The sequence below is a fragment of the Hyaena hyaena genome, unplaced genomic scaffold (genome assembly GCF_003009895.1).
Source record: "Hyaena hyaena isolate Hyena2069 unplaced genomic scaffold, ASM300989v1 scaffold_1382, whole genome shotgun sequence".
NCBI lineage: Eukaryota > Metazoa > Chordata > Mammalia > Carnivora > Hyaenidae > Hyaena > Hyaena hyaena.
The window spans coordinates 310,948-323,484 of record NW_024082018.1 but is presented as its reverse complement, the minus strand read 5'-3'; the positions used below and the strand labels follow the sequence as shown (position 1 = coordinate 323,484).

Sequence of the window (12,537 nt, the reverse complement as noted above, 5' to 3'; positions counted from 1 at the left end):
ACTCCAAGCTACCCATCTGAGTGCACTGAATGCAGAGTTGTGAAGAGATGCACACATTGACTGTCCAGCCCACCACTGGACTGGGATACCAGACCAAACATGACTGCACCTGTTGGGAAGAAAAGCCTCACAGTACCTAGTAAACCTTGCAGAGCAGCTACTGGATCCCAATTCAGAGGAAGATCTAGGCCAAAGGGTTGTTTCTCAAAGATAGACAAGGGGGAATTTAAGACAGAGGTTGGAAAGAAAGGCATTCATAATCTCCTTAGAAAAGGAATTTCAGAGACCACAGCACTAGCATCCTCTATCCAGAGGCAATTTGGTCTCCCCAAACCTGGGCCAGAGACAAGGGGGAGAGTATGATTTACAGAATGCCACCTATACAACTGCTCCCCCAAAGCCCTGACTCCTGGCGAGCAGACTGGGAGTTCCCTCTCCTAGCTCAGTGTGGAAAGAACCAACGGGCAGGGGAATGTCAGGAAGAACCTGCACGTGCTTTGCTTGTGCAAGAGCCATGTCCTGCTCCTTCCAGAAGCATGGCTCACCTGAAGCCCAGCCCTGGGCCCCATATAAAAGGTGTCCCTGCTGCTGGCACCTCATCTGCTCAGCTTCCTCAGGGACGTGACTGCAGTTGCCTGAGACCAGGGTGAGTGTTTCTATGAGACCCAGAGGGGTCACTGCGCAGGGTGGATTTGGAGCTGGAATGTCATTCTGGGAGAGGGGCAGAGCGGAGTGTTGAGGAGAACCAAGGGGCAAGGACAGAAAGTCAGAACTGATGCTTGTTTGGGACCAAGCAGGAACCACTTGGGAAGACTAGTCCCTGTGGTCAGAGAGGGATGTGATATATGACCAAGAACTATACAGTCTCTCAGTGACTGGCTTGTTAACACTGAGCCCATTGCTCCGAAGGAAGCTTTTCCATGACTGTGCAGATCCCCAATTTATATTGTGTGTGTGTGTGTGTGTCTTAATATATATTGACTTAATATGTCTTTGAAAAGACATGAGAGATCCATTCTAGTATTTCATTCTACCATTTGGATATTGGTTGATGTATGAGTTTAGCAGTTGTTCTTAATCACTTAAGAATCAAGAACTGTGGGGATGCTTCTGTGCTCACTAGGTTGGGCTTCCGACGTCGGCTCAGGTCATGATCTCATGGTCTGTGGGTTAGAGTCCCTCACTGGGCTCTGTGTTGACAACTCAGAGCCTGAAGCCTGTTTTGGATTCTGTGTCTCCCTCTCTCTCAGGCCCTCTCCCCTCACACTCTGTCTCCCTCTCTCTCAAAAATAAATAAACATTTTTTAAAAATTAAAAAAAGAATCAAGACCTGTGGGGGCGCCTGGGTAGCTCAGTGGGTTAAGCGTCTGACTTCAGCTCAGGTCATGATCTTGCAGTTCATGGGTTTGAGCCCCACATCGGGCTGTGTGCTGACAGCTCAGAGCCTGGATCCAGCTTCAGATTCTGTGTCTCCCTCTCTCTCTGCCCCTTCCCTGCTTCTGCTCTCTCTCTCTCTCTCTCTCTCTAAAACAAACATTAAAAAAAAAAAAATGAATTAAGAACTGTGGACCACTCTAGAAAAGTAAAGAAGACACATTCACTGTCTCACACAGGATTCTGTCAGTATATGTATTTTATTTTATGTTGCATACAGTGTAGTTTCAATGAGTTTAGTATAAGTCTATTCACACAGGCTTCTACACATAAGTTGACAAACACTTATATCTTAATGAATGAAGATATTACTTGAAAGACACACTAAACCTAATGTAGGTTCAATAAGTTAACAACAGAGCTATTACCATATGCTTCAACACATAAGTTTACATACACTTAGATATTTTTTTTTTACATTTTTATTTAAAGTCCAGTTAACATTGTGTTGTATTAGTTTTAGGTGTACAATATAGTGATTCAATGCTTCCATACATCACCCAGTGCTCATCACAACAAGTGCACATCATCTATTTCACCGATGCTCCCATCCTTCTCCCCCCTGGTAACATCAGTTTGTTTTCTGTAGTTAAGAGTCTTTTTCTTGGTTTGCCTCTCTCTTTCACTCTTTCCCTTTTTCCTCGTTCTATTTCTTAAATTCCATATATGAATGAAATCATAGGGTATTTGTCTCTTTGTCACTGACTTATTTCACTTAGCATACTTCTCTCTAGCTCCATCCATGTTGTTGCAAATATCAAGACTTCATGTTTTTATGGCTGAGTAATAGATATATAATATAGAGTAATATATATAATATATATAAATAATTATATTATGTATATATCTCAGCCCAAATGTCCATTGACTGTTGAACGGATAAAGAATATGCACACATATTTTAGATATCCCTCCCCAACCATGAGGAAGGATTTTAAGAGAGAGAAATGTAATGGCTCTGGAGGTTAATTCGGGGTGTGTTTCTGATTTCTCATTCAGGTTTACTGAAATCCCACCAAGATGTCCTGCCAGCAGAACCAGCAGCAGTGCCAGCCCCCTCCCAAGTGCCTGCAAAAGTGTCCCACCCCTAAATGTCCCCCCAAGTGCCCCCCCAAGTGCCCCCCAGTCTCCTCCTGCTGCAGTGTCAGCTCTGGGGGCTGCTGTGGCTCCAGCTCTGGGGGCGGGGGCTGCTGTAGCTCAGGGGGCAGCGGAGGCTGCTGCAGCTCCGGGGGTGGGGGCTGCTGTCTGAGCCACCACAGGCGACGCAGGTCCCACCGCCACAGACACCAGAGCTCTGACTGCTGCAGCCAGCCCTCGGGGGGCTCCGGGTGCTGCGGCGGGGGCAGCGGCCAACAGTCTGGAGGCTCTGACTGCTGCTCTGGGGGCTGCTGCTGACCATAACCACGAGGAACACCGAGGAACAGCACTGCAAGAATTAAAAGATAAAAGACCTATTACAGCCTAGCATTTTGTCCCCTTTTCTCTCTTGTCTTCCTGTCCTGGACCCAATCAAATGAATAAACATGAAACGTTTGCTTCTCAGAAGCCATCAACTTTATACCTTGGGTTTGTGCTCTTTTTGACCTCATGTGAATATCGTTTTTTCTCAGATTGCTGAAAAATACCCTAAAACGTGTGTTTTGCAACCGTGAATTTACTTTCAAGTCCCAATTTGATTGGTGGTTTTTATTCCTTTTTTTTTTTTTTTCCTTCTTTTATCTAAGTCCTAGTCCTCCCTGGATAGAAAACAGACTTACAGCTTTTACTAGACTTGAGAAAAATCAACCAACTAAGCTTTAATCAATTGATAGTTAATGCATGTCTATCTCCATGAAAATCTAAACTTCTGCAGTATTCATGTGAAACCAATAAATCAGGATTGACTAGAATTCCCAGAGGAGTCTAACTTAAAAAAGAGATTATCAGGGAGTGGGGAAATGAGATGTAGATCAAAGAGTACGAATTTCCAGTTAGAAGATGAATAAATTCTGGGGATCTTATGTACAACATAGTGATTATAGATAACAGTACTTGCAGCACTCTACATTGAAAGTTGACAAGACAGGTCTTAAATGTTCTTGCCACAGAAAAGAGATGGCAATTATGGATGTTAAATTTATACAATGTTACATGTCAATTATATCTCAATAAAACTGGAAAAACATTTGTGATGAAAAATAGCCATGCCAGTTAAGTGATTTCGACAGAAGATCTTATTAAGTAAAAAATGTAATTGTTGCTTCATACATACCTCTTAGGAGCAATATTTCTCCCTCTCTCTCTCTCCCACTTGCTCACTGTTTTTAAGAGAATTAAGATAACAGAATATCCCAGCTCCAGTTGGGAACTGATGGAGAAAGCTTGCTGATCTTTGTAAGTGCTCTCCTTACTCTGTGTTGTGAACATAAAGAAGTCTGGTTAAACAAAGTATGACTGAAATCCAGATTTTTAAATTTTTAAAAAAACTTTAGAAGCCTTTTTACAGAAACCCAAGCATCAGGATTGTAATGAAGTTCTTTCCTTCTCTTCCCCACATGCTGTCCTAGAGATAGGAGGCCCCCTGTTTCTGAACTCTGCTGATTTGAGCTCTCTCTGAGGCAGAAGCCTTGGATATGATAGATTAGATATTGCAGTCGATCCTAGCCTTGAGGCCAAATGAATTCACTAAGAAGAAAAAATGAAGAACTGAGGTGGGCATCAACATGACTCCCTCAAGCTTTCCGAGAAACATTTTTTGTGAAAAGCCTGGTTTGTTACTGTTCTTGCATTCACTACCATTTGGGATTGCATATTTATTTCCTTCATTTTTTAGATGCCTCTCCCCTTCTCCCTGGAGAAGATTGTACTATGTAATTTATATTATAAAAGTTTCAGGATGTCAGTGTCCAGTCCTGAGAACAGAGACCACGCTGGCTATTTGAAATAGAGAAGGGTTTAATGCAGAGAGTTTGTTATAAGAGTATTGGAGGGGCTAGAGGAATAAAAGGAGAACCTGGCGTTACCCAGAGATATGGAAGCATCAGAGGCAGGGCAGCAGTATCTGGACTCCTGCCTGTCATCCTGTGACTTGCCAAGTAGCTGTGCTTGCTCAGAAGGGCACTGGGGACAAAACTATATTCCTTGGTCTACCTGTATAGAAACCAGAACACTATTTGAAATTCTAGTCCTGTGGTTTTCAGGAAGCCTCAAATCAGCAGAGCTCTGTAACAAGGGGCTTCATGCCTATAGGACAGAGTGTGGGGAGGAGAAGGGTAGAATTTCATTCATTAGAATGGTCTGAGAAAAGGGTGGAAGACAGTGGTAGGAATGGCCAGGGACTGGCGTGATGGGACCACAGACTTTCTGGGATATAATTCATCTGAATTAGAAGAAAATGCCTATTTCTTACCCTGCCTATCTGCTTTCAGTCTTCCCCCCCCCCCCCAGGATTGAATGCAATTGTGATTATTGCATATGGTTGATGTGGAATAATAGATAGCAATCCTAGCAAAAGTAACTCACATTCCATTAGTACTTGCTCATATGTTAGACATGATTTATTCCCTGTTAATATTTGTCTGGAGTGTTTATTCGAAAGGTATATATTAGATGCCTACTATGTCCTAAGAACAGTTTTGAGATCTAACAATATAGATGTAAACAAAACAGATAAAATTTTCTCCTGCTCTTAAGTATTCTCATAAAGAAACACAGATGACAAACAAAATGAATAAGGAAAAATATGCTATTTTCTCATCCAATAGGTATATTTTGAGGGCACCAAGTGCTTGAGAAAGGCACTGTGGATAGAGTAGTGGACCAAGGGGATGAAGATACCTGATAGAGTTTACATTATAGTGTGAGAAAATGAAAAACACGTACATACTTAAAATATGTCATGTGTTAAATGGTTGTAATCTCTATGGAGAAAACAGAGCTTGGAAGAGGGACAGAGTCTGACAATTAGGTGGTGATTATGGTTTTAAACAGGGTCACCAGCAAGAGCCTTCCCAAGGTCATAAGTGGAAGGAAGTGAGCAAGTTAGCCACATGGGTGTCTGGGAGAAGAACATTTTGGGGAAAGAAAAAAAAGAACAAAGTTCCCTGAAGCAGGAGTGTGCCTGGAACATCAGATGAGCTGCAAGGAGGCCACTGTATCAAGGAATCGAGTAGGGAACAGTGTGGGACATGAAGTCAGGAAGTAAGGGTGTGGGGTCATGGGTCTAGTCGAAAGCAATTGTAAGGACTTAGGCTTTGACCTTGAACAGAGTGAGAAGTCATTAGATTGATTTTAGCAGAAGAGTTGCATGATCCGACTGTCAGTATCTCCATTTTACAGATGAGGAAACTGAGATTCAGAAAGGTTCAGCAGATTGCCTAAACTCATGTAATCAGGCTGTGAGGAGAACCATGTACTCTCTGGCATAAGTTTGTAGGAATGAAATTGGTCCTTTGTGTGGTGGTCTGGGGTGGGGTGGGGGGTTGGGATAAAGGACAAAGCAGGGTATTTGCTCTGGAAGGATGGAGGGAGTGGCTGGGGGCGGGGGGCTCCACGAGGAAATATGATCCAGTGGTTTATATCTGCAGTAATGTATTAGGGAAACATGAAACTTCCATGTATCCTAAAGTGCAAAGGTGAGGCCATTTCTACTAAAAATTTCAGTGGGTGGTCTTTGAATCATGAAATTAAACAGCTCTACAAAGTGGTAGATAAACCCAAGGGACTAGTTACCTTGTGTGTTATAAGAGAATAAAATAAGGGAAAGGCTGGCAGAAGTTCAAGGAAACCGACCCTAGTGGATCATTCTAGGAGAGAGAGGGACATATGGGCACCGATGTTCCCTAGCCTTGTAATCAAGAGGGTTCTGGTACTGTCTTACTCTGTGTTTCTGGCCCAAGTGTAGCCCAGGCTTTGATCCAGGTGGTGCTGGGGTTCTCAGATTTCAATGTCCCTCATGTGTACACAGTGGGAATCCTGTGTGACCCTCCTCTACATATGTGAAAACAGTCTCTGCTCCATAAAGGATGATCCTTTGATGACTTTCATTGGATCCCCTGTGGTAGTTTTGGTGGGATTGGGGGACAGGGAAGGAGGCAAGGATGAGGCCAAGTGAGGGTGTCCCCCAGCAAGCCTACTCAGTGGCCATGTGTTGTAAGCGGACGTATCCTGGATGAGATTCAGTAATTCCCGTCTAAAGTCTGCTCCTACCTGGATGTGTAGCCTTGAGCAAATTTCTTCCCTTCTCTGTGGGCCTCAGTACCAATATAGGGGTGAAGTTCTATGCCTGTAAAGGCCCTACTCATACCAGTCCTCCATTCTGTGGTTCTATGATACAATCTCCTGATAATCTAGGAGGAATCTTGTATTGCCACTGGAATAATGGTTCAGGGGATCTCTGGCAAAAGTCTCAGAGTTGAGCCTGGAGCAGAGATGTACAGGGACATGGGATCTAAGGGAGGGGACCTCTGTGTTGTCTTTGCAGACACAAAAGTGAGATTTCTCACTGGGTACCATGATTCTTGTGCCCTCCACCTCCTGCGTGTGTGGCTTCTCACTTCCTCCTACTTCTCTTCCACAAGAAAAGAGAGACCCAGATTTTGCCCTGAGTGCCTGCAGTCTCTGATCAAGGAAAACACCCAGGATGCGAGGGCCCTCAGGGAGCAGCATGTCAAATTGGGTACTTCCCCCTCCAATCTACGGTCAGAGCTGGGGTTACCACTGAGTTGAAATCTTGAATTGGTTCATGTATTTATGGGTACAACTTCAAACATGTAGTGCATGTCAGGATTCATTGATGCTGGTGCTATAAAGGACCTTAAGATAGTCAAGTATACAGTTTCTGATTATCCAGATAGTAAGTCCTGAAATGAGCTAACCAGGGGACTGCAGAGAGCTTTTAAGGACCAGAAGTTTCTCCTAAGAAGAGCAGCCCATTAAGGCAGATGACTCAGATATTGCCTTGTGTTACGCCAGGGGCAGACCCCCATGACACGTTTTAATCCCTTCCACCTCAGAGATGCCATGATTCTGAATCTGTGACTCTGTCATTCTGTGAATTCATGATTCTCTCTTCCTATTACTCTGTGAGTCTACCAGACTATTATTGCATGAATCCACAGGTCTCTACTTCTGTAAGCTTCTGCCCAAAGAGATAAGTGGTGACTTCTGAGGATAACCCTGTGACTCACCCTGGCACTGGAATTTGTCACCTGACTTCTCCACACCTCGCCATTCCAGCCTATAAAATGGGTGGGGCACAGCCCACCCACCTGTTTTGGTGGCACATGGCAACAGTATCCTCACCAGAGATGTTCATACTGACTGAAGATGTCAAACCCATTACGGGAAGCCTGACCCCACAGAGCAGGAAGTGAGCCAATCAGAGCTGAGAGGTATCACGAGGCGCACAGATCAGCTAATAGCTGGATGGGCATTTGCTGCATGGAGGAAGGAGGTTAGTTTAGGCTGTATGGTCAGTGTAAAGCATCCTCACTCAGTCACTCATTCATTAGTGCAGTTAGTGTTCCCCAGGTCCTGTGCTAGAGCCAGGCGATACACAATGAATGTGCTCACAGTTACCAGTGCACAGAAATTAGAGTCTCGTGGGAATAACTGCCTGGACAGTTAGGATATGAATACATTTCCTTGTAGAACAAGCCCCTACAATCATAGCATATCATAGCCAGGAGGGGCTTCTTTAACTATAACTTCATTAACATTAACTGCCTAGAGATCGCAAGGCATAGTGGAGCCACACGGTGCCACAATGGCAGAATCAGAACTAGGGCTGAGTTCTATTTGTGCCTTGAACTATTTCTGTTTTGTTGATATGCCCTAAAATGGTTGGCCTTCCAGGGTATTTTCTTCCCTGTATGTAGAGTGAGGCTGTCCTATCCTACATCTGATATAGAGAGCTTCCTAATGACCATGTCTATTCGCTAAAAGGTATGGTTCCTAAAACTTCATGTATTTTAATGTTAAAAATAGCATGTGGAAAAAAAAGTAGAATAAACCTGGGCTCAAAATTCCAGATCTACTACTTGTAGCTATGTGAGCTCAGGCAAGTTTTGTTCCTTATTTATTTAAGACAGTCTTACGGAGACCAAATGTGATAAGCTCCCCTCTGTGATACATAGAGCTTCAGTGAAAGATAATCCTTGTCTTGTCCAATTTCCATCATAAAACATCAGGCCTGAGTGTCAGCTGAGGTGGAACACAGGAGAATGGGCAAGGGAACAGCCTTAACACCCCCCCCCCCCCCCCCCCCCCCCCCCCCCCCCCCCCCCCCCCCCCCCCCCCCCCCGGCAGGGCAGGGACTGGTGGGCTTCACACACAAAGCTATGGAGTGCTACAGGCACACTCAATGCGGGAATGATGAGGGGAAGCAGGAAACTTTCAAGCCTGGGGCTGAATCTCCCCTTGCTTCCTCCAAATTGTTCAGGGGCAGACCCTGCACCATTTGGCTTGGAACAGGGAAGTGTCTGTGGCCTCGAGGGGGCTTGTTTTCTTGGTTTAGGGAAATTGGGGAACCTTAAGCATATGGGTCCTGGGGAAATTGGGATCCATTATGGACACATGCAGAGGCACCTTTCCCTTAGAGGAGTGGGGCCATGGTGGGGCCTGCACCGGCTGATATGAGGGAGTGGCAGTTTGCAACCTGGACTCGGTTCAGGATCAAGATACCTTTCTGCATTGGGCAACCTGACACGGGTCAGTGGGAAGAGCGTGGGCTCTGAAACTAGGCAGGCTTGGGTTCAAATGATACTCCATTGCCTATCAATGGGACAGCCTTGGTTACATAGGCCTCTGGGTCTCAGCTTCCTTGTCAAAACAGGGCTAGCATAGCCTACCTCACAGGATGTGCTTAATGCATATTATTCCCATCTCTCTTGCTCTGTATACTACATTGAGGAACAGGAAGGAGGCAGATATTCAGTGCTATATCCAGAAACAAAAGGCAACGTGTTATAGTGATAAAGACCATGGCTTATGAAAGCAGACTGCCTGTGTGTGAACTCCAGCTTCTTACCTAATTGTTTTGTGACAATGGGTAACTTCCTTAATCTTTCAGGAATTGTTTGACACATAAAAAGCATTCACTTAAATGTTAGCATCCTCTATTATTATTATCACGCAGTGTTCATTTGGCTAGAATTCCCTCTGTACTGGGGTCTCAGGGATCTAGGCCTAGTAGTGAGGTCCAGGAAGGTGAGGAAGGGTAGGCTGTGAGGCACAGCTGAGGACAGGGGGTCAGAAGGGCATGAGAAGCTGAGGAGACACACCCCAGATATAGAACCTGAGGTCTGAGATCATTAAGTTCCTACCCAGTCCATGGAATTAACCTGGAGTTCTTGGAGGGGTGGGGGGTGGGGGGGGGCTGCTGGCATTCGGAGGCAGAGACCACCAGGCCCAGTCACCCAAACCAACAGGATTCACCATGGAGGCCCTCGGAAGGAACACACTGTTTAGGCTGGGAAGAAGCAGTGTAGCTTACAGTGTATGAAACATGGAGAAGCTGACTGCATCTTGGACAAGCCCCTGAAGACTCTAGTGACCTAGAAATGGCTTCATACCTACAGATCTCACAGGCATCTCATCTCGCATAACTTCTAGGAAAAGAAGATTGACTTGTTTCATGAAGAAGGCCACAGGAATCGTTTATCTCGTGTTTGGAAAAATTCAGTGTCAAGCAGAGGCATGTCCTGACTCTGAATGAAGAATCAGGCATACTGGGGAAGAATCTCACTAATGCCGTGCCAGTCCTGGTCCTCGTGACCTCTCCTGCTTCATTCAGATGCCATTAAATTGCCTCACTGCCACCCTATAAAAAGCCTTCCCAACAGCCGACTCCTTAGATCCCTGGCTTCTTCCTGTCTTGCTTCTGTCAGCGAAGAGGGTAAGTCTGTGCCTGGCATCAGGGACGCAGCAGGAAAGAGAGGTGGCTCTGGGATGGGATGAGGGTGGTCGGGACTAGTCACGAGGACGGCCACCGAAGGAGCTGGGGCAGAGCTGGTGGGAGCTGGAGGCTGGAGTGTGATGGGGAGAGGCAGCCTTGTGAGCTGAGCTGTGGATCCTGAGTGAGAAGCGTTCTTCAGAGAACCACCTCCCCCTCTCCCTCCGCATGCAGTCATGTGTTTTTCTACTGGGTTCTTTTATGGGGTGGAGTGGTAGTCCAGCCCATTTGAAGAGCAAATGGTGGGAATTCACTCAAACTCCGACCTTGTCAGGCTCTGTGGGGCTCAGCTCGAGACTCACGCTGGCTCAGGAGCCACTGATAAGATCTTGCCTCTCCTGGATCCTGCCTGCCTGGCAAGAGGGAAGAGGGAGACCAAGCTTGAGAGACTTGGTGGTGAGGGGAAATCAACTGGGAAAGAATTACCCAAGGAGAATCTGTAATGATGCAGACACCAAAGTGAGTACGAAGACAGGGGGCTTAGAATTGGGTAGAAACAGACGTCACTCCTTCCCCCTCTTCATTTTCCACTGTGGAAACTGAGGCACACAGCCAGGCACAGGCACAAAAGCTGAACAAGATGCTTGGCCCTCAGTGCACTCTGTGTCAGGTCTAGGTGCTTGTGACCTTCTCTAAGAAGCTCCCACTTACAGACCCTTCTATTCAAAAGGGATGCTGTGGGTTTCCCTAGGAAATCTTCCTAGTTCTGACAAGACCTTTCTTTTCAGAATTTGCAAAGCCACAGGAAGATGTGTGACCAGCAGAAGCAGCCACAGTTCCCCCCATCTTGCGTGAAAGGTTCCGGATTGGGAGCTATGCAGAGTACCAAAGGTACCTCTGTGAAGTGCCCAGCTCCATCCCAGACTCAAACCTGCGTGAAATGCCCAGCTCCGTGCCCAACTCAGACCTATGTGAAATGTGTAACTCCTTGCCAGACTCAAACCTACGTGAAATGCCCAGCTCCGTGCCCGACTCAGACCTATGTGAAATGTGTAACTCCTTGCAAGACTCAAACCTACGTGAAATGCCCAGCTCCATGCCCGACTCAGACCTATGTGAAATGTGTAACTCCTTGCCAGACTCAAACCTATGTGAAATGCCCAGCTCCGTGCCCGACTCAAACCTATGTGAAATACCAAGTGCCATGCCAGACTCAAACTTATGTGAAGTACGCAGCTCCAACCCAGACATATGTGAAGTGCCCAGCCCCCTGCCAGACCCAGACCTGCTCTGTCCAGGGCCCTTCTTTTGGCCAGACCTACTATGTTCAGTCTTCTGCAAATGGCTCGGCCACATCGTGCTGCACCCCTGATCCATGCTCTGCTCCCTGTTCCACCAGCTACTGCTGTCTGGCTCCCAGGACCTTTGGGGTGAGTCCCCTGAGACGCTGGATCCAACGGCCCCAGGAATGCAACTCAGGATCATCTGGCTGCTGTGAAGATTCCGGGTGCTGTAGCTCCGGGTGCTGTGGCTCCGGGTGCTGTGATTCTGGGTGCTGCTGTTTGGGAATTATCCCCATGAGGTCCCGAGGTCCTGCATGCTGTGATCATGAGGATGATTGCTGCTGCTAAATACAGAATGGCCCTGCTCTACCTTCTGGAACCTTCACCAGCTTCTGTCCCCCTCCCCATATTCCCGGTGGTGTAGAATCTCACTGCTCCACAGTGCACTGTGCTTCTCTATCAAGGCAGCCTGCCAGAGTTAATGCACCCTCCCAAACTTTGGCAAGAATAAAGCTCTGAATGCAATTCACAGTGACGTCCTGTGTATTTGGTCATATTTATGCTTTTCTATCAGAAATTCTTCCACTTGCTTCACACCAAAGGGAGAGGTGTGCGTGGATATGAACAAGCCAACCAAGCTGGTGCCATCCAGCCTGGGAACCTGAGCATTCTAGACTTCTGCTAATAAACTTCCCCATGCAGCTTAGCTGGAGATTTGAGGGTTGGGGGATGCCTCTTCCCTGCCTTCTGTTGAGTGTGAGGACAGGATTTGGCCATGCTGAAGCCCTTGTGGTAGCATGATTGCTCTACATAACTCAGGGTTCAGTTTTCTGGATGTTGAAAACCTGTGAAATCAGATCTGCTCAGGAGCCTCATGATGATGTCCCTGCTTCTGTGGATTCCATTTTCTCATCTGATGTGTTTGCCTTCCTATGGCCACAGCGTAAA

General features: G+C 46.3%; 2 protein-coding genes across 2 annotated transcripts; both read left to right on the top strand.

Moving 5' to 3' along the window:
* The first annotated feature begins 575 nt into the window (after window positions 1-575).
* Window positions 576-2,956, top strand: LOC120225391 (late cornified envelope protein 1F-like). The gene is made up of 3 exons (XM_039223606.1): window positions 576-646; window positions 2,434-2,575; window positions 2,636-2,956. The coding sequence occupies exons 2-3, from the start codon at window positions 2,455-2,457 to the stop codon at window positions 2,827-2,829; spliced, it is 315 nt and encodes a 104-aa protein (XP_039079537.1). The 5' UTR covers window positions 576-646; window positions 2,434-2,454; the 3' UTR covers window positions 2,830-2,956.
* Window positions 2,957-10,178: 7,222 nt separating this feature from the next.
* Window positions 10,179-12,086, top strand: CUNH1orf68 (chromosome unknown C1orf68 homolog). Its single transcript, XM_039223615.1, has 2 exons — window positions 10,179-10,309; window positions 11,095-12,086. The coding sequence occupies exon 2, from the start codon at window positions 11,116-11,118 to the stop codon at window positions 11,935-11,937; it is 822 nt and encodes a 273-aa protein (XP_039079546.1). The 5' UTR covers window positions 10,179-10,309; window positions 11,095-11,115; the 3' UTR covers window positions 11,938-12,086.
* The last annotated feature ends 451 nt before the right edge of the window (window positions 12,087-12,537 follow it).

Coding starts and splice junctions, on each gene's coding strand:
- CUNH1orf68 (XM_039223615.1), top strand. CDS start 11,116: ATGTGTGACCAGCAGAAGCAGCCACAGTTCCCCCCATCTTGCGTGAAA.
- LOC120225391 (XM_039223606.1), top strand. CDS start 2,455: ATGTCCTGCCAGCAGAACCAGCAGCAGTGCCAGCCCCCTCCCAAGTGC. Junction 2,576..2,635: donor CCCAGTCTCCTCCTGCTGCA/GTGTCAGCTCTG, acceptor GCTGTAGCTCAG/GGGGCAGCGGAGGCTGCTGC.